This window comes from Pongo pygmaeus, chromosome 8 (assembly GCF_028885625.2).
Source record: "Pongo pygmaeus isolate AG05252 chromosome 8, NHGRI_mPonPyg2-v2.0_pri, whole genome shotgun sequence".
Classification (NCBI taxonomy): Eukaryota; Metazoa; Chordata; class Mammalia; order Primates; family Hominidae; genus Pongo; species Pongo pygmaeus.
The window spans coordinates 27,962,898-27,990,094 of record NC_072381.2 but is presented as its reverse complement, the minus strand read 5'-3'; the positions used below and the strand labels follow the sequence as shown (position 1 = coordinate 27,990,094).

The 27,197-nt window shown below is 42.5% G+C and overlaps 2 protein-coding genes and 1 non-coding gene across 15 annotated transcripts in view; all 3 read left to right on the top strand.

Moving 5' to 3' along the window:
* The window catches only part of YME1L1 (YME1 like 1 ATPase), a 43,246-nt gene extending 41,239 nt beyond the window's left edge, over nt 1–2,007 (top strand). For both annotated transcript variants that reach the window (XM_054435703.2, XM_054435704.2), the window contains one exon: nt 1,620–2,007. In XM_054435703.2, the coding sequence (XP_054291678.1) occupies nt 1,620–1,763 (144 nt within the window). In that variant the 3' untranslated portion in view covers nt 1,764–2,007. The remainder of the gene's footprint in view (nt 1–1,619) is intronic.
* Nucleotides 2,008–12,979: 10,972 nt separating this feature from the next.
* ANKRD26 (ankyrin repeat domain containing 26) overlaps nt 12,980–27,197 on the top strand; it is a 124,320-nt gene continuing 110,102 nt past the window's right edge. For 8 of the 12 annotated variants that reach the window (XR_010127400.1, XR_010127399.1, XR_010127398.1 and 5 more), the window contains exons 1-5: nt 13,032–13,422; nt 19,704–19,818; nt 19,981–20,154; nt 20,989–21,095; nt 26,893–26,963. Coding sequence is in view for 9 of the 12 variants with exons in the window: in XM_063669693.1 (XP_063525763.1) it covers nt 13,181–13,422; nt 19,704–19,818; nt 19,981–20,154; nt 20,989–21,095; nt 26,893–26,963 (709 nt within the window). In the remaining 3 variants the exon portion in view is untranslated. Of the gene's footprint in view, nt 13,423–19,703; nt 19,819–19,980; nt 20,155–20,988; nt 21,096–26,892; nt 26,964–27,197 lie in introns of all 12 variants that reach the window. The other 4 variants (XM_063669687.1, XM_054435692.2, XM_054435691.2 and 1 more) reach the window with 2 other exon arrangements.
* Nucleotides 25,086–25,192, top strand: LOC129007067 (U6 spliceosomal RNA). Its single transcript, XR_008492229.1, has one exon. It is a non-coding gene; the product is annotated as a U6 spliceosomal RNA (small nuclear RNA).

Here is a 27,197-nt window from a genome sequence, read left to right as displayed (position 1 = left end):
CACCACTATGCCTAGCTCTATGATTTCAGTTTTTTGTTTTTGTTTTTTCTTTTTTTTTTTTTTTTTGAGACAGAGTTCCGCTCTTGTTGCCCAGGCTGCAGTGCAATAGTGCTATCTTGGCTCATTGCAACTTCCGCCTTCTGGGTTCAAGCGATTCTCCTGCCTCAGCCTTCTGAGTAGCTGGGATTACAGGCACATGCCACCATGCCTGGCTAATTTTTTGTATTTTTAGTAGAGACAGGGTTTCACTGTGTTGGCCAGGCTGATCTCGAACTCTTGACCTCAGGCGATCCACCCACCTCGGCCTCCCAAAGTGCTGGGATTACAGGCATGAGCCACTGCGCCCGGCCCAATTTCAGTTTTATGTATGTTGAATTTGAGGCATCTTAGTTGGAAATAGATGTGGGGACTTAGTGGAGAGATTGGTTATGTATTGCATTTGAATGTTGAAGCTACCCATTCATGAAAGCAGGTCTTTTTTTGTTGTTGTTTGTTTTTTGTTTGTTTTGTTTGTTTGTTTGTGAGACAGCATCTTGCCCTGTCACCCAGGCTGGAGTGCAGTGCTGTGATCTTGGCTCATTGCAACCTCTGTCTCCCAAGCTCAAGTGATCCTCCCACCTCAGCCTCCTGAGTAGCTGGGACTATAAGGGCATGCTGCCGTGCCTAGCTAATTTCGTTATTTTTTGTAGAGAGCATTTCACTATGTTACCCAGGCTGGTGTCGAACTCCTGGGCTCAAACGATCCACGTGCCTTGGCCTCCCAAAGGGCTGGGATTACAGGTGTGAGCCACCACACCCAGCCAGGCAGGTTTTAAGGGTAAGACTGACCAGCCTGGGCAACATGGCAAACCCCCATCTCCACAAAACTTAGAAAAATTTGCTCGGCATGGTGGTTCATGCCTGTAGTCCCAGCTACTTGGGCTGAGGTGGGAGGATCACCTGAGCCCAGGGAGGTTGAGGCTGTAGTGAGTTGTGATTGCCTCACTTCACTCCAGCCTGAGCAACAGTGAGACTGAAAAAAAAAAAGAGAGAGATTGAGAGTGACCGAGCTGAGTGCCAAAGTCTTTAGTGAATAAGGACTATGTTTGCACAATGAAGACGGTTGGATAGCTCCATAGTCAAATGGCCTGGACTTCAACAGAATAGGAAGAGTGCATTATATAAGAGGGTAGGTTAGTAATGGTCTGAAAGAGGTGATGGGAACAAAGAGCTCAGCTGTTTACTGTGAAGTATCTAGGGTAAACATGAACAAATAGCACTTGAGAGGGCTTAGGGAATGCAGTCTCCACAGGAGGGACCATGGGTTTGATTATTTCAAGGAAGTAGAGAGAATGCTTTAGAGTAGTTAAGGATACAGAAAGTTTGTATGATGGAAAGGTTTAGAGAGTGTTATAGAAGAGGTGGTCTCTGCCTTCTCAGGTGTTTATTCTCTTTTCCTTACTATTTATGTTATAATGCACAAATTATCTCTACTGTAGAATCAAGATTCTACATGATTTTATAAATATAAACAGATTTCATATTTTTTAGGGTACTTGAAGTTTTTCTTTCTCTTCTCATTGACTGGTTTTAGCATCCCTGCATTTGCTGCTGCTTACATATCTCCTTTTCTATTTCAGGACTCATATGAACGAGCAAAACATATCTTGAAAACTCATGCGAAGGAGCATAAGAATCTCGCAGAAGCTTTATTGACCTATGAGACTTTGGATGCCAAAGAGATTCAAATTGTTCTGGAGGGGAAAAAGTTGGAAGTGAGATGATAACTCTCTTGATATGGATGCTTGCTGGTTTTATTGCAAGAATATAAGTAGCATTGCAGTAGTCTACTTTTACAACGCTTTCCCCTCATTCTTGATGTGGTGTAATTGAAGGGTGTGAAATGCTTTGTCAGTCATTTGTCACATTTATCCAGTTTTGGTTATTCTCATTATGACACCTATTGCAAATTAGCATCCCATGGCAAATATATTTTGAAAAAATAAAGAACTATCAGGATTGAAAACAGCTCGTTTGAGGAATGTCAATTAGTTATTAAGTTGAAAGTAACTAATTTTATGTTTGGTTACTCTACTAGATGTGATAAAAATTGTGCCTTCAGCCTTCTATATACATCAGTGGAAACTTAATTAAGATGCAGTAATTATGTTCCAGATTGACCATGAATAAAATGTTTTTTAATCTAAATGTAGAGAAGTTGGGATCAAAAGCAGTCTCGGAAACACAGAGCCAGGCATATAGCCTTTTGGCATGGTGCCATGGCTCACACCTATAATCCCAGCACTTTGGGAGGCTGAGGCGGGTGGATCGCTTGAGGCCAGGAGTTCGAGACCAGCCTGGCCAACGTGGTGAAACGCTGTCTCTACTAAAATACAAAAAAAAAGGACTGGGCGCGGTTGCTCATGCCTATAATCCCAGCACTTTCAGAGGCCAAGGTGGGCAAATCACCTGAGGTCGAGAGTTTGAGACCAGCCTGGCCAACATGGTGAAACCTCATCTCTACTAAACATGCAAAAATTACCTGGGCATGGTGGCAGGTGCTTATAATCCCAGCCACTCTGGGGGCCAAGGCAGGAGAATTGCTTGAGCCTGGGAGATGGAGGTTGCAGTGAGCCGAGATCATGCCACTGCACTCCAGCCTGGGCAACAGAGCAAGACTCTGCCTCAAAAAAAAACTAAAATAAATTTAAATACAAAAAAAAAAATAGCCAGGTGTGGTGGTGCATGCCTGGAATCCCAGCTACTTGAGAGGCTGAGGCACGAGAATTGCTTGAACCCGGGAGGTGGAGGTTGTAGTGAGCCAAGATCACAAGAGCCACTGCACTCCAGCCTGGGTGACAGAGTGAGACTCCGTCTCAAAAAAAAATTAAATAAATGATTATAACCTTTCAGAAATGCTGTGTGCATTTTCGTGTTCTTTTTTTTAGCATTACTGTCACTCTCCCTAATGAAATGTACTTCAGAGAAGCAGTATTTTGTTAAATAAATATATAACCTCATTCTGAATAATGTCCCTCATTTTGACTATAATTATGCTTGGTTTCAAAAGCAAAATTAAACAAAAATCTCAGTCCCCTCCGAAGTGAACTTTGTGTTACCCTGCATCAGAAATGCCAAGTTGTGTTTACTTTTCATTCAGATTTTGTGAATATGAACATGCTGTTATAGGACTTACAGATGAATATTTAACTGAAAAGAAAAATTATTTTAGAGCACATTGTATTGGTATTACAACCAGATTATATTCTTGACGTTGACTTTATTAAAATTATCTACAATTTCCTAATAACTTAAGCTGTATATGGTCTTCATTGAAAAAAGATAGATATTGTTACAGGAAGCTTGTTACATTATATTCTTGACCTTTTGGTTGATAATCTTAAATCTTAATGTAATTTCAAACTGGCAGAAACGTTGCCAGCATAATACATGGATCTCTCATATACCCGGCATCCAGATTTACCAATTGTTTTCATTCTGCCCGTTTTTTATTGCCCCAAACCTGTTCTGTCTCCCTCTCTGTATGTACATACATACACATATAAAATATTGATAAAGTCTTATCTGTCTTAAATTTTTTTACATATTTGTTGAGGTATAATTTACATATGATAAAATTCATTGTAAATGTAGAATTGAAAGATGTTGTGTGTGTAATCATCACCACAATTAGATTTTAGAACATTTCCATCACCCAAAACATTGTCATGCAAGTGTTTGGATTAATTTTTTTAGAAACTTATGAACTATTTTCAAAGTGACTATAATTTTATGTTCTAACTAGCAATGTAGGAGGGTTATAGTTTCTCCACATCTTTTGCAGTGCTTATAGTCTGCCTTTATAATTACGGCCATTCTAGTGGACCACTCATATCCAAATTAATCTCATCCAAGTTAGATCATTTCTCTAGTTGACATAAGATGCTGAGCATCTTCTGTGCTTATTGGCCATTTGTATATCTTCTTTGGAGAAGTGTCTATTCAGATCTTTTACTTCCTTCTTTTAATTGGGGTGTCTTGTTCTTACAAGTTATAAAAGATATATTCTGAATGCAAGTCCTTTATCAGATGGATCTTGATTTTTTTTTTTTTTTGAGACGAGTGTGGCTCTGTTTCCCAGGCTGGAGTGCAGTGGCGCGATCTCGGCTCACTGCAAGCTCCGCTCCCGGGTTCACGCCATTCTCCTGCCTCAGCCTCCCGAGTAGCTGGGACTGACTACAGACGCCGGCCACCATGCCGGGCTAATTTTTTGTATTTTTAGTGGAGACGAGGTTTCACTGTGTTAGCCGGGAAGGTCTCGATCTCCTGACCTCGTGATCCACCCACCTCGGCCTCCCAAAGTGCTGGGATTACAGGCTTAAGCCACCGCGCCTGCCCGAGTCTTGCCTTTTGTTTTTTGTTTTGTTTTGTTTTGTTGTTGTTTGAGATGGAGTTTTGCTCTGTCGCCCAGGCTAGAGTGCAGTGGCGTGATCTCCGCTCACTGCAAGCTCCGCCTCCCGGGTTCACGCCATTCTCCTGCCTCAGCCTCCTGAGTAGCTGGGACTACAGGCGCCCGCCACCACGCCCGGCTTATTTTTTGTTTTGTATTTTTAGTAGAGACGGGGTTTCACTGTGTTAGCCACAGTGATCCACCCGCCACGGCCTCCAAAAGTGCTGGGATTACAGGCATGAGCCACCGTGCCCGCCCCAGATCTTGCTTTTTTTATCCCGTTTCACAATCCCTGCCATTTCGGTGGAGTGTTCAGTTCATTTGTACTTAATATTATTGATATATTTGAATTTATACCTGTATTTTGCTATTTTTTTTTTTCTCATACCTAAAGAGATTCTGCTGTTCCTCCTTTCCTACCTTCTTTTGCTTTAAATAATTGAAACTACTGGCTGGGCGCAGTGACTCACCTGTAATCCCAGCACTATAGGAGGCTGAGGTAGGCAGATCACTTGAGGCCAGGAGTTTGAAACAAGCCTGGCCAACATGACGAAACCCCGTCTCTACCCAAAATACAAAAATTAGTTGTGCGTGGTGGTGCACGCCTGTAATTGCGTCTATTCGAGTAGCTGAGGCAGGAGAATCGCTTGAACCTGGGAGGCAGAGGTTGCAGTGAGCTGAGATCATGCCAGTATACTCCAGCCTGGGTGACAGCAATACACTGTCTCCAATAATAGTAATAATAATGGTTGGAGCTACTGCTTTATACGATCTTAATGTCCTTAATCTTTATCTGGGAATGTCTGGTTTTGCCTTGATTCTTTTTTTTTTAAGGATCGTTTGCTGGATATAGAATTTGTGTCTGACAATTTTTTCTTTGACTCTCTTTTAATGTCATCCCCAGTGCACCCTGATTTCCATTACTTTTAGTGTGAAGTCAGCTGTTAATTATTTTTGGTCTCCTTTGTGTAATTGTTTTCCTCACTGCTTTTGGGCTTTTTTTTTTCTGGGCCTTGTCTTTTAAACAGTTTGACTAAGACCTTTTTAGGTGTGGATCTCATAGTGTTTATCCTACTTGGGTTTGTTGTTGTTGGTTTTTGTTTTAGCTTCTTGGATATATAATGTTTTTTATAAAATCTGAGAGATTTTTGGACATTATTTCTTAGTTACATTTTTCTGCCCTTTGCTCTTTCTTCTGTGATTCGCCTTATGCATTTGTTGGTACATTTCCTGTTACCCTGGTCTCAGGCTCTGTTCATTTTTTTCAGTCTTTTTCTCCCTCTATTTCTCAGGTTGCGCAACGCTGATTTTTCTTCAAGCTCACCGATGCGTCTGCCATCTCAAATCTACTTGCGTTTTTTTGTTTCGTAAGTTGAATTTTTTCAGCTCCCAGGTTTCCATTTGGTTCTTTCATAACTTTGTACCTCTTTATTGAGATTCTTTGTTCCTTGGATTATTATAAGTTTTCTTTAATAAACAGACTTCCATTTTGAACATGTTTATGAAGTCTGCTAAATCCAATAGCTAAGGATACTCGGGCAGTTTCTCTTGAATACTTTTCTTCCTTAGTGACTTATTTTGGAACCAGACTCCAGATAAAGCAATTTATTGTTAAGAGTGAACCTAAAGAAGACTTAAACTTTTCATAGCTATTCACTCAAAGCTATTAGAATGCCAGAATTTCACCTATCATCTATATCATTATTACTTTTAGTAACTGATATTTTATTGCTAGATACTCTCTAATATTTGTTCATATTCATTTTAAAGGTAATTCTGCATTATTTCAAGCCAGCTAGTTATAAGCATATTTCTTAATGTAAGTGTGTAATATTTTAATAAAATGTGATAGAATATAGACTTGATCTTTGGATTGGAAACATAACAATACTGGACATGAAAATTTGCAGAGCTGATTTTTTTTTTCCTTTTTTATTTTGAGATGGACTCTCACTCTGTCTCCCAGGCTGGAGTGAGTTGGCATGATCTCGGCTCACTGTAACCTTCTCCTCCCAGATTCAAGCAATTCTCGTGCCTCAGCCTCCCAAACAGCTGGGATTCCAGGCACCCGCCACCATGCCTGGCTAATTTTTTTGTATTTTTAGTAGAGACAGGGTTTCACCATGTTGGCCAGGTTGGTCTCGAACTCCTGACCTCAGGTGATCTGCCTGCCTCAGCCTCCCAAAGTGCTGGGATTACAGGCATGAGCCACTGCACCAGGCCAGAGTTGATATCTTTGAAGTGAGGATTTTACTTCTATGCAGATTCTTTTCTGTCAGAGGTGAATCCCTATTTTAGTCAGGAATATGATATTTATTCCCCTTTCACAAGAGGAACTTCATATATATATAAGTGCTGTGTGGTGTTCTAAACTATTTCAGTCTTGCATTAGCATTGTAATACATAATGTAGCTAATCTGCTATGAATTTGGGAATGCATTTTATGACAAATTTACAAAGCTGTCAGGGAGGATGGAAAGGTGCTGATTTCTCATATAAAACTGTCTTCAGAGAGCTCGATGTGAATCTCCTGCACTTCTGGAAGCAGGTATTTAACTCATCCCCAGGAAATCAAGCCTGAGAGAAATTCTGGTGAGCTGCTTGGCTACTGTGTTGAGACTGGTCTGGTCTTTTAGCATTTGTTTTGGCAAAGAATGTTTGAACGTTTATAGAGGACAGATGTTGGTCAAGTATGAGAGCTGTTGGTGGGAGGGAGAATCCATTTGGGATCCCATATGAAAAGTCCTGTTAAGGGTGTGAGCAGGCCTTAGAAGAGGGTAATCCAAAGTGGATCTGTGGATTCCTTAGGAGCTAAGAGGAAAGAAAGGCCAGAGTGGAGTGCATTCATTGAGGTCAAGGCAATTGCAGGTGAAAACACCTGTGGGAACAGAATTGTCCCTGGGAGAGTCAGCGTTCAAAGAAAGGCCACATCAAATATTCAAAATCATCTCACAACAGTATCAGCCAAATAAGAACCACCCTCTTCAGTTTTTGTTTTGTTTTGAGATGGAGTCTCACTCTTTCACCCAGGCTGAAGTACTATGATGCGATCTCAGCTCGCTGCAACCTCTGCCTCCCAAGTAACTGTGATTACAAGTGCGCACCACCATGCCTGGCTAATTTTTTTGTATTTTTAGTAGAGATGGGGTTTCACCATGTTGGCCAGGCTGGTCTCAAACTCCTGACCTCAAGTGGTCTACCCACTTTGGCCTCCCAAAGTGCTGGGATTACAGCATAAGCCTGTAGAGGAGTCCTATGCTGGACAGAAATGACTTGGCTTTGTATCCTCGTTGTGCTCAGTCATTGGCTGGAAGCAGCCTGGCAGAAGCAAGGTCCTGGTGAAAGCACCAGCTGGAGGCTACAGTTCAACTGTGCACTCCACAATAGGGTCTCCTGAAGACAGATCCAAACAGTGCGACTCCACGGCCTTTGTATCAGTCTGGGTCCAATGACAGCATAGAAACCACACAACAATTTAGTGTGGTTTAATATAAAGAATTACTAAGCTATGAGATGAGAGTAATTATAAAGATGGAAAGAGAAGTCTAAAGGGTACCTTAGGGCTGAAGGAGAGTACTCAAGAAGGGGTTAATTTGGGAGGGGGGTTCAAACATTGGTGAAGGAGGTGGGATTACAGCCTGCTAGGTGGCAGAGAAGTTTGACTCCATTTGCATGTGACTTTCCCTTGCATCTGAATACCAACCTCATTTCATCTGCATCCCAGTAGGTTGTTTATGCCTGCCTAGAGACGGAGGGGTGGCCCTGGCCCAGATTTTGCTGTGCTGCTGGGTTGCTTCTTCGTGTTCCTACACCAATGCCAGTAGTGCTCTGCCCAGGCTGTGCATTCCCAGAGCATGCAGTTCCTTGACTACCCTGAGCTTTGGCCCCAGCCAGTAACCCTTTTAACATGGACACCATGGTCTTTGTGAGCAGGCTTGTAACAACTTCCTACCCCCAAGCCTTGTACTGCTGTGTGGGGAACTGGGCTTCCTGCCTCCTCACACCATCTATGCACCTATCAGATTGGGCCCCTGGCACTCCAGAAGGGTGTTTGCTCTTTGCTCGATGACTGTGGACCAGCTCTGGCCTTGGCAACCATACCTTCTCCAAGGACATCTGAATTCCCAGCCTTGTGAAGCCACTCATTTTAAGTTGTTCATACTTTGTAATCTCACCCCAAGGGATTCTTTAGATTTTTGTTTTCACTTTTATACTACTGTTACAGTTAATAATTCTTTTTCTTTGAGATGGGGGTCTTTTTTTTTTTTTTTGAAATGGAGTCTCACTCTGTTGCCAGGCTGGAGTGCAATGGTGCAATCTCAGCTCACTGCAACCTCTGACTCCCTGGTTCAAGCAATTCTCCTGCCTCAGCCTCCCAAGTAGCTGGGATTACAGGAATGCACCACCACACCCAGCTAATTTTTGTATTTTTAGTAGAGATAGGATTTCATCGTGTTGGCCAGGCTGGTCTCCAACTCCTGACCTCGTGATCCACCCACCTCGGTCTCCCAAAGTGCTGAGATTACAGGCGTGAGCCACCGCGCCCGGCCCAAGATGGGTCTTGCTATATTCCCCAGGCTGGTCTCAAACTCCTGTGCTCAAGTGATCCTCCTGCCTTAGCCTCCCAAGAAGCTGGAACTACAGGTATGTGCCACAGAGCCTGGATAATTTTTTTTTTTTTTTTTTGAGATGGAGTCTTGCTATGTTACCCAGGCTGGAGTGCAGAGGCACGATCTCAGCTCCTTGCAACCTCTGCCTCCTGGGTTCAAGCGATCCTCCCACCTCAGCCTCCTGAATAGCTGGGATTACAGGCATGCAACACCATGCCTGGCTAATTTTTTTGTATTTTTAGTAGCGACAGGGTTTCACCATGTTGGCCAGGCTGGTGTTGAACTCTTAACCTCAAGTGATCCGCCCACCTCAGCCTCCCAAAGTGCTGGGATTACAGGCATGAGCCACCATGTCTGGGCATGGCTAATTTTCTTTTTTTTTTTTTTTTTTTTTTTTTTTTTTTTTTTTTTGAGATGGAGTCTTGCTCTGTCATCCAGGCTGGAGTGCAATGGCACAATATTGGCTCACTGCAACCTCTGCCTCCTGGATTCAAGTTATTCTCCTGCCTCAGCCTCCTGAGTAGCTGGGATTACAGGCGCCTGCCACCACACCTGGCTAATTTTTGTATTTTTAGTAGAGATGGGGTTTCACCATGTCGGCCAGGCTGCTCTTCAAACTTCTGACCCCAAGTGATCCACCCACCTCAGTCTCCCAAGGTATGTAATCTCTGCTGGGATTACAGGTGTGAGACACTACACCCGGCACTGGCCATGGGTAATTTTAAAAAAACTTTTTGGAGACATGTTCTGGCTATGTTGCCTAGGCTGGTCTCAAACCCCTAGCTTCAAGCCATCTTCATGCCTCAGCCTCCCAAGTAATTGGGATTACAGGCACAAGCTACCATGCCAAACTTCTATAGTAAATAATTATTTGTATTAAATTTGTCTTGTTCAGGTTACTAGGTGGTTTCTCTCCTGATTGAAACCTGGCAGACACATTATCTCTTTCTAGAATGTACTTTTTTTTCCTCATCTTCCACCCCTCACAAACTCCTGTTTATTCTTTAAGTTTCAGCTTTTAAAATTTAACTTAATTTAATTTTAGAGACAGGGTCTTGTTATGTTGCCCAGGCTGATCTCGAACTCCTGAGCTCAAGTGATCCACCAGCCTCAGCCTTTCAAAGTGCTGGGATTACAGGCATGCACCACCATGCCCAGCCCTAAATTTCAGCTTTGACATCACTTCTTCATGTGCCTCTCTCCATGACCTACCACCCTTCTCTTGACATGATTCTATAGGCCCTCTGTGCTCCCCCTTAATGTGGCACTAAACATGAAATTTGCCTCCCTCCCTGAAGTGAAGAATGACACATCTGTTGTTTCCTCACTGACTCTCACGATACCTAGAATAAAGAAGGTTCCCAGAACATGTTTCTGTTTAATGTGGTGGCCTCCTTACTGTGATCATCCCGGGTCTTGGATCTCCAGGAGATACAGGCAGATGAGCCTCAACACACTTGAGCCCTCATGTTCTAATCATGGTTTAATTATAGTTTCATTATTCCTCAATAGACACAGCAGAATGCATGGGAAGACACATTTCAAAGAATGAATGAACCAGTTTTGGAAAAGGGTTTGATGAGTTTCTTGGTAACTCTTAAAAGGAGAAAACGTGTGACAGCCTTGAACTGGAATTAAAGAGCTTTATCTGGCCGGGCACAGTGGCTCACGCCTGTAATCCCAGCACTTTGGGAGGCCAAGGCAGGCGGATCACGAGGTCAGGAGATCGAGACCATCCTGGGTAACACAGTGAAACCCCGTCTCTACTAAACAAAATACAAAAATTAGCCGGGTGTGGTGGTGGGCGCCTGTAGTCCCAGCTACTTGGGAGGCTGAGGCAGGAGAATGGTGTGAACCCAGGAGGCAGAGCTTGCAGTGAGCTGAGATATTGTGCCACTGCACTCCAGCCTGCGAGACAGAATGAGACTTCATCTCAAAAAAAAAAAAAAAAAAAAAAAAAAAGCTTTATCTAAGGGGTTTGCTAAGGCATTCATATCTCAGTTGATTTTCACTATAAAACAAATATTCCCCTAACACATTAATTTCATTGACATAATTATTAAATGAGGGTATAGGAAAACTGAACCAGGGCATTACTTTAGCCTTAGACAGGCATGGGAGTTCCAAGTGACAACTTTCTAGAGGGTGTCTGCTCTGGATCTGAAATTAATTTCCATATGAATGGGAGATCTTAGGTTTCAATGAACTCCAAGAAACTTTTTGGGGATCCAGCATTTGGCTGATGAATTCAGCACCTCAGAGCTGGCCTAACATATAGTCCTTCGGTATCTCTGGTCTATACAAAAACACTATAGTCAACCAAATCTCTACAACTTACCTGGAGAGTGATGTGTGATTCCTATATCCATCCAGACTGGTAATGTCTTTGGCCTTAATTTCAGGCTGCATTAGGAAATGTCAGAGTCTTCTGTTCAGAGTCAGTGTTCTCCACACTTGAGTATTTTTTGTTTGTTTTTGTTTTTGTTTTTTGAGATAGAGTCTTGGTCTGCATCCAAGAGTCTCCACTCCAGAGTGCAGTGGTGTGATCTTGGCTCACTGTCACCTCTGCCTCCCAGGTTCAAGTGTTTCTCCTGCCTCAGCCTCCCAAGTAGCTGGGACTACAGGCATGCGCCACCACACCCAGCTAATTTTTGTATTTTTAGTAGAGATGGGGTTTCACCACGTTGGCCAGGCTGGTCTCGAACTCCTGATCTCAGGTAATCCACCCACCCCCGCCTCCCAAAGTGCCGGGACTTGACTAGCTTCATAGATCACCTTGGGGAATGTTGAGGAGACAACATAACTTTCTAGCTGGGCTAGTATAGGAGGAAAATTCTTGGTGATGATAGTGGAAACCACTCTCCCACATCTAAACCATTTGATTTAGCTAAGCTGGAGAGGCCTGAGAAGTGTTGTTTTGTTTTTGCTCATTTCTCAGTTGGCAATAAAGACGCCTGTTCTGGGGCCAGCCACCTCCTCCACAAGGGACCCTAGAGCTGTCCAGAGCTATGGAGGTGCATTCCAGCAGCAATTTCTGCTGAGACTCCAGACACTTGGCGTTTGCATTGCTAATTGCAATTTGTTGTCAAATTATTCAATCTAGGCTGGGCGTGGTGGTTCACACCTGTAATCCCAGCACTTTGGGAGGCTGAGATGGGAGCATCATTTGAGCCCTGGAGTCGGAGACCAGCCTGGGCAACATGGCGAGACCCTGTCTCTACAAAAAATGCAAAAATAGCCGGGCGTGGTGGCTTGCGTCTGTAGTCTCAGCTACTCACTCAGGAGGCTGAGGTGGGAGTATCGTTGAGCCCAGGAGGTGGAGGCTGCAGTGAGCCGTGATTGCACCACTGCACTACAGTCTGGGCGACAGAGCGAGACTCTTGGGGATAAAAAAAAGAAGAAAGAGATGTAACCTTGGAAAATTAAAAGCAAAAAATAAAACGTAAGGCTGGGCCAAAGGCAGAGGGGTGGGGGAAGGAGGCATGCAGAAATGGGTTTTCATTTCTTCTGGAGAATGTGCATTGGTTTCTCCTTGTAAGTTTGCACTTGACACATATTGCCACGATCTCCGAAATCCTGTGCCCTCTGTTGTTGCATCTGTTAAGTTCTCATGGAGACCAGCTGGGACCCAAAGGGACATGGAAGAGGAATAAACTGAGAGAGAGGGAGATTCAGAGTTTCTTAGGGGAGTTTTTTCGGAGAAGAGGCCTTCAGCATCTTAAAACTCCACGCTACTCCAGTCCCAGTCATGCGTAAAGGCTGCTTCCCCACAGGCGTGAGGCTTCTTTTCGCAAACGTCCTGAACACTCAGCCAAACTCCCACCGACATTTGTTTGACAGGAACGCAGGGCTCGTCCCAGTCGCCGAGATTTGCGAGGCCTGGGCCTTGCACATGCGCACGGAGCACCCTTGGCCACTGGGCCTTCGTGCGCACGCGCATGGACCTTGCCTTCTGAGGCGTGCATGCGCACTTGTGTCTAGCGGGATCGCTTGCTTGGTAACCCGGAGGGAGAGATTGGAAACCGCGGAGTTTCCTTTGGGAGGCTGCGGCCACCCGGGGCTGACTTGCAATATTGGGCTCCGGAGGCCGTTAAGAGCCGAGAGAGACATGAGGTGTCTCTGAAGCCCGGTCACCTGGGCCATGAAGAAGATTTTTAGTAAGAAGGGAGAGTCGCCCTTGGGCTCCTTCGCGCGGCGGCGGAGGAGCAGCGCGGGCGGCGGGGGCGAGCCCGGGGAGGGCGCCTACTCGCAGCCCGGCTACCACGTCCGAGACCGAGATCTCGGCAAGATCCACAAAGCTGCCAGCGCGGGTAATGTGGCGAAAGTGCAGCAGATCCTTTTGCTCAGGAAGAATGGCTTGAACGATAGAGACAAGATGAACAGGTAATGGGCGTCGCAAGCCCGTACTGAGTGCCACTGGAGTAGGCGGGCAGGAAGAGGGGCCCCTTTTGTGGGAGCCACCCAGGGCCTGGATCAGCCTCCCGCGGGCTCCGCAGCCCCTGGGACGGTGACACCTTGCAGGGCTCCAGTGCCCAGGCCGCCTTTCTGAGCAGAAAAACAAAAACAGAGCTCTAGCTGGTTTCCGATCCCCCCGAAATCCCCTTAGAGAGCACTTAAGTGACAATTTTAAAGTGAATTAACGAACAAAAGCACGTACAGCGTTTTATTTTTAATGTACACATTTAAGACATAATGTCATATACTTTATGGAAAGGTGCATAATGAGATAAGCAGTTTCCATAATATAGCAACTTCTGGGTTAAAAATTATTTCTGTAAAATCTGTTATTCGTCAGGCGCGGTGGCTCGCGCCTGTAATCACAGCACTTTGGGAGGCTGAGGCGGGAGGATTGCTTGAGGCCAGGAGTTCAAGGCCAGCCTGGGCATTATAGCGAGACCCCCCCCCCCCCCATCTCTAATAGTCTCAGCTACTTGGAAGGCTGAGGCAGGAGCATCACTTGAGCCCAGGAGTTCTAGGCTGCAGTGAGGTATGTCAGTGACAACAGAGCAAGACCCTATCTTTCAAAAAAGAAAAAGAAATAAAATGCCTTTAGGAAATAGATATACAAGTAATTTGTTTTTCTCAGCATTGCTTAAGCAGTGTATTAAGAAGAACCTATAGAATGGATTTTATGAATAAATGTCAGTGCATGATAATATGTGACCATTGAAAATGGCAATAGAGGCCAGGCGTGGTGGCTCACGCCTGTAAACCCAACATTTAGGAGACCAAGGCAGGCGGATATCCTGAGGTCAGAAGTTCGAGACCAGCTTGGCCAACATGGTGAAACCCCGTCTCTACTAAAAATACAAAAATCAGCTAGGCATGGTGGCGGGAGCCTGTAATCTCAGCTACTCCGCAGACTGAGGCAGGAGAATCACTTGAACCTGGGAGGCAGAGGTTGCAGTGAGCCAAGATCGTGCCATTGCACTCCAGCCTGGGCAACAAGAGCAAAACTCTGTCTCAAAAAAAAAAAAAAAGAAAGAAAGAAAAGAAAGTGGCAATAGATACAGAAGTGTATTGGCATGTGAGCATATACTTTGGTATCTCAAGTGAGAAAAAAAGTTTGATTATACATACGGACTGTGGTCTTGTGTTAGCTGAAAATATGTACAAAACGTGGTAAAATTTGGCCGGGCGCGGTGGCTCACGCCTGTAATCCCAGCACTTCGGGAGGCCGAGGCGGGCAGATCACGAGGTCAGGAGATCGAGACCATCCTGGTTAACGCAGTGAAGCCCCGTCTCTACTAAAAATACAAAAAAATCAGCCAGGCATGGTGGCGGCCGCCTGTAGTCCCAGCTACTCGGGAGGCTGAGGCAGGAGAATGGCGTGAACCCGGGAGGCGGAGCTTGCAGTGAGCGGAGATCGCGTCACTGCACTCCAGCCTGGGCGACAGAGCAAGATTCCGACTCAAAAAAAAAGAAAGTAAAATTTTTTATTTCTGGGCATTTGTATAATAAGTCAAACTTTTTCCTTTTTCTTTATGATTTCTGCAGAGTATGTATAAAAGTTCTAGTGAAAATTTATTATTAATGAAGTAATCCTTGGGAAGAGAGGAATATGAATCTTGCACAGATAAAAATCATTTCCCACTTTCTTTTTTTTCTTTTTTTGGTAGATTGCTATTGTCTGACAACTTTTATCCTTTTCAGAAGTAAAGGGGATCTTGGCTGGGCACTGGTGGCTCATGACTGTAATCCCAGCACTTTGGGAGGCCCAGGCAGGAGGATTGCTTGACCCAGGAGTTCGAAACTAGCCTGGGCAACATAGCAAGACCCTGTCTCTATTAAAAATGAAAGGTAAAGCAGATCTTTGTTCTCGCCACCAAAAATTAAGAAGATAGAAAAAGAAAAAGAAAAAGTAAAGAGTATCTTTTTATCTGTATTTATAGATTTAATGTATACATTTTATCATATACATGTTTTTATTATAGATTTATTATATATGCAAACAGGTACAATCATTTTATTTTAGCTGTGTCCTTATGACAATAAAAATACCAAATATAAATGATAATTAGGTCGGATGCAATGGCTTAGGCCTGTAATCCCAGCACTTTGGGAGGCTGAGGAGGGTGGATCACTTAAGTCCAGGAATTCGAGACCAGCCTGGCCAACATGGTGAAACCCTTCTGTAGTAAAAATACAAAGATTAGCCAGGTGTGGTGGTACACACCTGTAGTCTCAGGTACTTGGGAGACTGAGGCAGGCAGTAGAATAGCGTGAACCTGGGAGGCGGAGGGTACAGTGACCCGAGATTGCACCACTGCAATCCACCCTGGGCGACGGAGCGAGACTCCATCTCAAAACAAAACAAAATATTATTGCAAAAGAATAAAAGAATTGCTCTACTTTATAAGAATTTTATTTAAAAATATTGAACTCCTTAACGATTTTTCCATTCTTTCAATCCATTTATTCATCAATCATAACCTGAATACCTGTTATGTAGCAGACATAGTCTACTATCTCTTTTTTCTTTTTTTCTTAGACAGAGTCTCCCTCTGTCACCCAGGCTGGAATGCAGTGGCCAGATCTCAGCTTACTGCAACCTCTGCTTCCTGGGTTCAAGCGATTCTTCTGCCTCAGTCTCCTGAGTAGCTGGGACAGCTAATTTTTTTTTTTTTTTTTGTATTTCTAGTAGACACGGGGTTTCACTGTGTTAGCCAGGATGGTCTCGATCTCCTGACCTTGTGATCTGCCTGCCTTGGCCTCCCAAAGTGCTGAGATTACAGGCATGAGCCACCACGCCTGGCCTTTTTTGTTTTTGAGGTGGAGTCTCGCTTCTTCGCCCAGGCTGGAGTGCAATGGTGTGATCTCAGCTCAGTGCAACCTCCATCTCCCGGGTTCAAGCAATTCTCCTGCCGCAGCCTCCCTAGTAGCTGGGATTCCAGGCACATGCAACCATGCCTGGCTAATTTTTGTATTTTTAGTATGGATGGGGTTCTACCCTGTTGGCCAGGCTGGTCTCAAACTCCTAACCTCAAGTGATCTGCCTGCCTTGGCCTCCCATAGTGTTGGGATTACAGGCGTGAACCACCGCTAGTTATAAGCATATTTCTTAATGTAAGTGTGTAGTATTTTAATAAAATGTGGTAGAATATAGACTTGATCTTTGAATTGGAAACATAACAGTACTGGACATGAAAATTTGCAGAGCTGATTTTTTTTTTCTTTCTTTCTTTTTTTTTTTTTTTTTTTTAATTTTGAGATGGAGTCTCACTCTGTCTCCCATGCTGGAGTGAGTTGGCATGATCTTGGCTCACTGTAACCTTCTCCTCCCAGGTTCAAGCAATTCTCGTGCCTCAGCCTCCCAAACATCTGGGATACCAGGCACCCGCCACTATGCCTGGCTAATTTTTTTGTATTTTTAGTAGAGACAGGGTTTCACCATGTTGGCCAGGTTGGTCTCGAACTCCTGACCTCAGGTGATCTGCCTGCCTTAGCCTCCCAAAGTGCTGGGATTACAGGCATGAGCCACTGCACCAGGCCAGAGTTGATATCTTTGAAGTGAGGATTTTACTTCTATGCAAATTCTTTTCTGTCAGAGGTAAATCCCTGTTTTAGTCAGGAATATGATATTTATTCCCCTTTCACAAGAGGAACTTCATATATATATAAGTGCTGTGTGGTGTTCTAAACTATTTCAGTCTTGCATTAGCATTGTAATACATAATGTAGCTAATCTGCTATGAATTTGGGAATGCATTTTATGACAAATTTACAAAGCTGTCAGGGAGGATGGAAAGGTGCTGATTTCTCATATAAAACTGTCTTCAGAGAGCTTGATGTGAATCTCCTGCACTTCTGGAAGCAGGTATTTAACTCATCCCCAGGAAATCAAGCCTGAGAGAAATTCTGGTGAGCTGCTTGGCTACTGTGTTGAGACTGGTCTGGTCTTTTAGCATTTGTTTTGGCAAAGAATGTTTGAACGTTTATAGAGGACAGATGTTGGTCAAGTATGAGAGCTGTTGGTGGGAGGGAGAATCCATTTGGGATCCCATATGAAAAGTCCTGTTAAGGGTGTGAGCAGGCCTTAGAAGAGGGTAATCCAAAGTGGATCTGTGGATTCCTTGGGAGCTAAGAGGAAAGAAAGGCCAGAGTGGAGTGCATTCATTGAGGTCAAGGCAATTGCAGGTGAAAACATAGTCTACTATCTCTCAGAACCTTTCCATCCTCAAAACCTTTATGTTTACATACCTGCCCAGCCTGAGCAAGTTGAGAGATTTAAAATTAGACTATTAGGGCAATCTCAATTGAAGCTTTTCCTCCCTCCTCTTATTTATTTATTTTTTTTGAGACGAAATCATGCTCTGACACCCAGGCTGGAGTAAAGTGGCGTGATCTCGGCTCACTCCAACCCCACCACCAGGGTTCAAGTGATTCTCCTGCCTCAGCCCCCTCAAGTAGCTGGGATTACAGGCATGTGCCACCATGTCCGGCTAATTTTTGTATTTTTAGCCGAGATGGGGTATTACCATGTTGGTCAAGCTGATCTTGAACTCCTGACCTCAAGTGATCTGCCTGCCTCAGCCTCCCAAAGTGTTGGGATTACAGGCGTGAGCCACTGCATCCAACCCCTCTTTATAAACAAAAGTGTTTCTGAAGGTAGAAAATTATAAGAGATAACCTTTAACTGCCCTTTTGAAAATTTTTGTCTTAAACACGAATATTAGTCATTGGAAATATCTGCATATATTCTATAAATCTAAATATTGAATAAAATGAGCCAACCTATTCATTTGAATCCTGAGTTTCCTTTGTGTTGAAGTTTCTTGAAAACACAGTAAGAATTACTTTGTTTTAAAAATTTGTTTTTCAATTTTAAAAATGCTTCCAATTATAGTTGTAATAAATCATGAATTACAAGTGGCATTCCAATGTCAGAGATGTTGAAATGCGAGAAAATGAGCATCTTAGAATCGCTGAAATACAGTGTTATCTCTAATTTTTTTTTTTTTTTTGTAGACAGGGTCTCTCTCTGTTGCCCAGGCTAGGGTACAGTGGCATGATCACAGCTTACTGCAGTCTCAACCTCCTGGGCTCAAGCAATTCTTTGGCCTTAGCCTCCTGAGTAGCTGGGACCACAGGTGTGCACCACCATGCCTGGCTACTTTTTAAATTTTTGTAGAGATGGGGTCTCACTATGTTGCCCAGGCTGGTCTCAAACTCTTGGATTCAAGCAGTCGTCCTACCTCAGCTTCCCAAAGTTCTGGGATTCAGGCATGAGCCGCCATGTCTGGCCTTATCTCTGATCTTTAAAACATACTGTCAACTAAGTATAATTGTATGATTTCATTTAATTTAAACATCTTTGTTAAACAGTAGTAATGATAATTATATCTAACTATTATTGAGCTGTTATTTGTGCTAGGAACTGTTCTAAACATTTTGCACAGATTTTCATTTAAGCATCCCAGTGGCGTTCTATGAGATAGCTACTATGTCGATCCCCATTTTATTGATGAGGAAACTGAGGCACTTACTAAGTCATAATGAGTAAGTGACAGCTTAAAGTAGGATTCAACCCCAAGTTGAACTGAATCTAAAGGTCAGGCCTTTTCTATTCGAATAGGTTGCTCTTTCATTAATGTGGTGAGTAGTAAGAGCTAATAAATATTGTACTGTTTTCAGAAGAAAATTAAATACTTGTTTTGAAGGCGGAGGATTAACATGTGTATTAGTCTGTTCTCATACTGCTAATAAAGACATACCCTTTATTATATGAGTAATTTATAAAGGAAAGAGGTTTAATTAACTCACAGTTCAGCCTGGTTGGGAAGGCCTCAGGAAACTTACAGTCAGGGCAGAAGGAGAAGCAAACATGTCCTTGACATGGTATCAGCAAGGAAAAGTGCCAGGCAAAAGAGGGAAAAGCCCCTTAAGAAACCATCAGATATTGTGAGAACTCACTATCACAAGAGCAGCAGCACGGGGGAACCACCCTCATGATTCAGTTACCTCCCACTGAGTCTCCCTCACCACACGTAGGGATCATGGGAACTACAATTTGGGATTTGGTTGGGGACACAGCCAAGATGAGATTTGGGTGGGGACACAGCCAAACCCTATCAACATGCTATTTAATGTTTATAATTTTATGAATCATTGTATGTTTTGAGACAGTGCACTACAGTTTATAAAAAGTCCTGTCACTCTCATAGGACGGCTCTACATTTGGCCTGTGCCAATGGTCATCCAGAAGTAGTAACTCTCCTGGTGGACAGAAAATGCCAGCTCAATGTCTGTGACAACGAAAACAGGACAGCTCTGATGAAGGTATATAGTAGCCAGCTCTTTCAGCATGAGATGGATTTGACTTAAATACATAGAATGGAAATGAATTTATCTCATTAAAATATAACTAATTGGTGAAACCTGTGGAGTGTTTATTTTGCATTCCTAGAATTTGTGATCTGTTTCTTGGTCTAATACTCCCAGGCTGTACAATGCCAGGAAGAGAAATGTGCAACTATTCTGCTAGAACATGGTGCTGATCCAAATCTTGCGGATGTCCATGGCAACACTGCTCTTCACTATGCTGTCTATAATGAGGACATATCAGTAGCAACAAAGCTGCTTTTGTATGATGCAAATATTGAAGCAAAAAACAAGGTATAGATCAACCAACTTTATTTTTACAGTATTTGAAATGCATTTGTTTCAACAGTGACATATGTAAGGGTTAGTTTTCCATATTTGGAAGCACAAGCATTCCCTGAATGAAGGTATTTTAAAATAACAATTGTCTAAGATTTTACTTTAAATGTTGATACTTTTAAAGAAGCATCAGGCAGTACACCTTTCTTTTATGCATTTATTGTAAATACTTGTGAAAACACAATTTATTAAAGGCAAATCTTTTTTTTTTTTGAGACGGAGTCTTGCTCTGTCTCCCAGGCTGAATTGCAGAGGCATGATCTCGGCTCACTGCAACCTCTGCCTCTGCCTCCCGGGTTCAAGCAATTCTCCTGCCTCAGCCTCCCGAGCAGCTGGGATTACAGGTACCCACCACCATGCCCAGCTAATTTTTGTATTTTTAGTAGAGATGGGGTTTTGCCCTGTTGGCCAGGCTGGCCTCGAACTCCTGACCTCAGGTGATCCACCCACCTCAGCCTCCCAAAGTGCTGGTATTACAGGTGGGAGCCACCGTGCCCAGCCTAGAAGCTCTTGGTTTTGATGGGAAACAATATAATAAATACAATATGCCATGCCAAATGGTGTGATAGAAGCAAATATTTTTAGAACCGGTAAAAATTTGAAGTGAGTTTTGGAGATGACTGGAGTTCATGTGGTGAGGCAGAGGAGGGGTGTTTCCAAGGGAAGCAAGTGCTTTTTATTTGTTTTCTATTTTATATGTTTCAGTTCAAAGGATCTGACATAGGGTTTTCAGTTCAGCCGAGAAATATGTAATTTTATGCATTTTAAATTGTTTTTGCCGTCTTACAGGATGACCTCACACCACTTTTACTTGCAGTAAGTGGAAAAAAGCAGCAAATGGTGGAATTTTTAATAAAGAAAAAAGCAAACGTAAATGCAGTGGATAAGTTGGAAAGGTACAGTAGCTGGTTTTGTTTTGGTTTTTTAAACTTGTGTGTTTAAAAGGTTTTTTAGATCTGTGTTTTGCATGTTACAGGTTTTTTAAACCTGCTTGTTGTTCTTGAGGGGCAACAGTGATTCTGTTGGTGTTTCTCACTCAAGTCAGAAATATTAAATTAATAAGAAGGGTAACATAATTATGGGGATATAGTGACAAATAGCAACACAAATCAGTTAGGAAGAAAAGCAGTTGCTTGGATTGGGCAATATAAAAGAAGACTACACAGTAGGATTCATCTTCTCTTATAATATTGACTGATGTTTGTTATTTGTAAACCCATGTTTTTGGCCATGTGATCTGTTAGCTAAAGAGGTTTCTTATCAGTTTTATTAGTTTTATAGAATGTGGACTTTAACTTTTAGTTTACTTTTTTTTTTTGACATGGAGTCTCCCCCGTCACTCAGGCAAGAGTGCAGTGGCGCGATCTCAGCTCAGTGGCGCGATCTCAGCTCACTGCAACCTCCACCTCCCGGGTTCAAGTGATTCTCCTGCCTCAGCCCCCTGAGTAGCTGGGATTACAGGTGCACACCACCACACCTGGACTAATTTTTGTATTTTTAGTAGAGATGGGGTTTCACTATGTTGGTCAGGCTGGTCTTGAACTCCTGACCTCGTGATCTGCCCGCCTTGGCCTCCCAAAGTACTGGGATTACAGGCATTAAGCCACTGCACCCGGCCACTTTTTAACTCAATGTTGAACTTCTTCACCCTTTTATGGTATTGTTCTAACCTCTGCTTATGTACTTTTCCTTCAGAAATGCTGTATTAAACATCAATAGCAGTTTTTGTCTTTTGAGTGCCTCTTTGCTTTATGTTGCTTTCTGTGAAGAATAAGGATGTTAGGTTATCCCTAGGTGATTGTTGATTGCTATTGCCAGATACTATAGTTTCATTATTTTTTTCCTTTTCTATTTCTAGTATATTTTGATGTTTTTGTTTTTAATTTGTATGGGCAAAGGGAAGAAAGACAGCTTTTATTGGACAGACTTTTCCTTTATTGAAGACAAGCCATAGATGGGTGATAAAGAGAAAAGAGGCTTTAAATTCACACAAGACTGGATTTAATTCCTTGCTTTCCCACTTGTTAAGTGTGTAAGCTGGGGGACCTTACTTATCACCAAATATGTTTTCTGATATAAAAAGGGGGATACTAAATATATCTCAAGGTGGTTGTATTTAAGTAAGATTATATAGCATTTGATTCAGTGCCTAGCCCACATTTATCAGCATCATTAGCTGAAACTACTGTGACTCCTATTATTACCTTTATTATTATTATTATTTGAGACAGGGTCTGGCTCTGTCACCCAGGCTGGAGTGCAATGGTGCGATATTGGCTCCCTGCACCCTCTGTCTCTTGGGCTCAAGCAATCCCCCTGCCTCAGCCTCCTGAGTAGCTGGGACTACAGGTATGTGCCACCACATCCAGCTAATTTTTGCATTTTTTGTAGAGATGGGATTTTGCCACATTACCCAGGCTGGCCTCAAACTCCTGGGCTGTAGTGATCCACCCATCTCGGCCTCCCAAAGTGCTTAGATTATAGGCATGAGCCGCTGCACCTGGCCACCATTATTATTAATACTGTTTTAAGCCTGCAAATAGCTCTTATCTGACCCCTAGCTAACTTTCAATTGTAATATATCAGACTAGAGAAGAAATGGAGAATTCTTCATTTAAATCTTTGCCTACTTTAGATAAGTAAACTCAGCATAGGTTTTTGCCATCAAAGGACTTCTACTATGTAATACCCCAGTGAGACAAGAGGCCTCTTTTTTGTCCCTTCCTTTTAGCCTTGGTGGTAATTTACAAAGATGAGCACTTGAGCACCCGAGATGCTTATGTCTATTAGTAGATGTAAATAGTTAATTCTACACAGACAGGCAAGATACTAAATTGGTAAAGTATATCAAATTATCTGTGTACATAACTTTATTAAAGTTCCTGGGGTGAAATAAATTACCTCTCTTATTTTATTTTTATTTATTTATTTTTTGAGATGGAGTCTTGCTCTGTTGCCCAGGCTGGAGTGCAGTGGCACAGTCGGCTCACTGCAACCTCCACCTCCCGGGTTTAAGCATTTTCTGGCTAATTTTTGTATTTTTAGTAGAGATGGGGTTTCACTGTGTTGGCCAGGCTGGTCTCGAACTCCTGTCTTCAAGTGATCCACCCACTTTGGCCTCCCAAAGTGCTAGGATTACAGGCATGAACCACCATGGCTGGCCATATCTCTCTTATTTTAGAACACCCCTCATGCCCACTATATTTCATGAATCATCAGGCTTTTTGTTCAGCAGAGTTTGATGTTTTTTCTTAATATGTCTAGGGATGGACTACAGAAAAATATGCTGTTGTTAGTGGTTTAGTATGTAAATGTTTACAATAAAAGGCTAGTTAACACTAAATAGAGGTTTAAAATAATTATAATGATTGCATCTTATACATCAGTTGAGATTTCATAGTTTGGGTCAGGTAATTTTAGAATGGCAGTGAATTAGCCTACTTCATGAGTCAGAAATCAAGCAAAAGGCTAGACTAGTTAGAAGCAGCAATGCATGTAGGCTTCTTTTTGTTTTGTTTTGTTTCCGAGACAGGGTCTCACTCTGTCACCTGGGCTGGAGTGCAGGAGCATGATCACAGCTCACCACAGCCTCAACCCGTGGGCTAAGGAGATTCTCCCACCTCAGCCTCCCAAGTAGCTGGGACTACAGGCACATACCACCATGCCTGGCTAATTTTATGTATTTTTTCTAGAGATGAGGTTTTGCCATGTTGCTTAGGGTGGTCTCAAACTCCTAGGCTCAAGCAATCCATCTACCTTGGCTTTCCAAAGTGCTGGAATTACAGGCATGAGCCACTGTGTCCAACCGGGTGTAGAATTTTTTATCTCAGGACTTTTACAAACTTAATCCATAGGGATCCCAATATCATTCATTTCATTCCAATTATAACCCCTATGCATGGGATAAAAAATACTATCACATGTTTAATTTTTCTAGTTGGTTATTTGGGTCTTGAAATGTCCAGTTTGGCAGAAAAGCTTGAACTGTGCCCTGGGGCCATCTGCTATGCCCTCTGCCTTGAATTTTTCAAGAACCGAAGGGGTTCCTTAAGTCCAAGGAAGACAGTCCTCTTTTATAAATCAGGAGGGGAAAAAGGACATTCTAATCATTCTTTTGTTACCAGTGATCCTGTTGCTGCGTTGTTGCCATTCAGACTGGTCCTGCAGTCTGGAAATGATTGACCTTTGCTACAAGGATGCTCTTACTGATTGAGATCCCTCAGCCTTCATGGTGATCCATATGTAGACTTCAAAGTTAGGACTTTTTTTAAGTTCACATACATGTGTTTATATGCCCAGCCATTGTTCCTAAAGCACCAGCACCCTGCTCTGGCAGCTGGCCTCCTGGAAGCTTTAGCCACACACAGAGTGAGCAAATTGACCCTTCCCCCTACACTCAAAACCTTATATGGAGACCACATCTTAGCCTTGACTTAGCCTTGACCTTCATGGTAAGTTACCCATGGAGGCTTTTGTTTGTCTTTTCTCTAGCAAATATTAGTTGGGATTGTTCTCAACTGTCAGGTTCAAATAATGTTGCAGGAAGAGATCAGAGCTTCTTTTTTTCTTTGCTACCAGGAATGTACTCCAAAGCCCCTTTACATTCTGTGTAGCACCTTTTCTTAGGTAGTGAAAGGTTCCATATTGTCCTTCACTGGAGTAGTGGCCACCAACTTGTGGTTGACCCCTAAAGTGATCTGTTTTTCATAATGAAAATCTCCCAAGCTGCTTGCATCTCTACCTTAAGTTTTTAAAATATTTTCAGATTGTACCTCACAAGGAAGCCATTCAACAGAATTCTCTGAGCGTATAGTAGGTTAGTTGGATTGAACAGAGCTAAGCCTGTTCCATGACTCATCAGTATCCACGTATAAAAGTCGGGCTTTGTGCTTGCTTCAGCAGCGCATATACTAAAATTGGAACAATATAGAGAAGATCAGCATGGCCCCTGTATAAAGATGACACACACATTCTTGAAGCGTTCCATATTTTGCACAGTCCCTGGAAGGCCATTTTACTATTTGCTAACAGTGTGAGTCAAAGCAAAAAGGTGGCACCCAGTATTGAAATTGTGATTTTCATGACAAAAATATTCATGTAAGGTGATCTGTGAAATGAGAATGGAGCTAACACATGGGATGTTATGTGCAAATATGTTGTTAGTAGGTATCGCAGAAATGAGAAAATGTCAATTCACATCTCCTTCATGGAACTTAAAATAAAAGTGAGGCCAGGTGCAGTGGCTCACGTCTGTAATTCCAGCACTTTGGGAGGCACAGGCAGGAGAATTGCTTGAGGCCAGGAGTTCAAGACCAGCCTGGGCAACATAGCAAGACCCCATTGGTACAAAAAATAATGAAGAAAAATTAGCCAGGTGTGATGGTGTGCACCTGTAGTCCTAGTTACTCAGGGGGCTGAGGCAGGAGGATGGCTTGAGCCCAGGAGTTCCAGGCTGCAGCGGATTATGACCATGCCACTGTACTCCATCCTGGGTGGTAGAATGATACCTTGTCTCTAAATAAAAGTAGAGTTTTGTTTTCCACATCAGTTAGAACGATGAACATGAAGATTAAGCGCCATTCTAACAAAGATCTGCTGGTTCAGAGTTTGAGGAGGTGGAGAAGCAATAGGAGAAGGCCTGTCTAAAACAGGCCTTAACATCTGTTAGTTTTCTGCCCTTGCTGTGATCAGTTAGTTCAGTAATAAGGGACAATTATGTTATCTAATTTAATGAGATGCTGTAAGTGAATTCAGTTACAAATTATGAAATTCACTGAGATTGGAAACCACAAAGAAGAGAATAACTAATAACCAAAATTAGGACTTAGTAACATTTTCTGAAAATGGCAACATTTGAATATTAGAACCTTTGGAGAAACATTTAATTGGGTTTTATTTGGGATTCCAAAATAGTTTTAGCAATAAAATTCAGGAATAAATTATTCCATTTCTTTACTATTTCTCTGAGCATTTAAAAAGTGTTATCTTGTTAAATCTTTATAACTCTAGTGAAATAAGGCAGTAAAATCCTTATGTTTTAGAAGATGATGTTGAGCCTAAGAGAAGCCTCTTGTCCAAGAACAAATAGCTGTTGGTTACAGAGCTAGGACTTCTTCTGGGTTCAGGACACTTTCCATCATGTCAAGCCAACTCTAGTTAATTTGCTGAGCTACGCTGCCCTCACTTCATAACTATTTCACTTTACTCTTTTTCTCCTTTAATTTGAAGCTTAATAAGAAGTTTGGTGGGGGGCAGTGCTCACACCTGTAATCCCAGCACTTTGGGAGGCCAAGGTGGGCAAATCACGAGGTCAGGAGTTCAAGACCAGCCTGGCCAACATGGTGAAACCCTGTCTGTACTAAAAATACAAAAAAATTAGCTGAGCATACTGATGGGTACCTGTAATCCCAGCTACTTGGGAGGCTGAGGCAGGAGAGTCACTTGAACCCGGGAGGCAGAGGTTGCAGTGTGCCAATATCATACCACTGTACTCCAGCCCGGGCGACAGAGTAAGACTCTGTCTCAAAAAAACAAAAAAAGTTTGTAGAGCTTACATATTTGAAGTGTATGGGATAATTAAAGTTCTGCTATTAGCTCTGATATTGGCTGAAATACTCTTAAGATTTTGAGATATTTGGTAAATATGTTTTATATAAGTATTAACATAATTTTATTACATTTTTCTATACATAGCAGTCACCAACTAATTTCAGAATATAAAGAAGAAAGGATACCTAAAAATTCTTCTCAAAATAGTAATTCAGGTAAGACTTTCAATAGTGAATTACTCTTGGTAATAGTACCACGGATAAAAAAGTAAAAGTAAGGAAGTGTTGATCACAGAAAAGCAGTTAAAAAAATCAGTGTATAAGATGCATGTGTATTTTTTCTTAATTTCTCTTGGTAATCTAGAATTCAGAATTATTTAAGAAGTTACTTGTAGATATTTATGGTATCAAATGGTACTATCTGAAAAAAATTCATTTACTTAATTATCG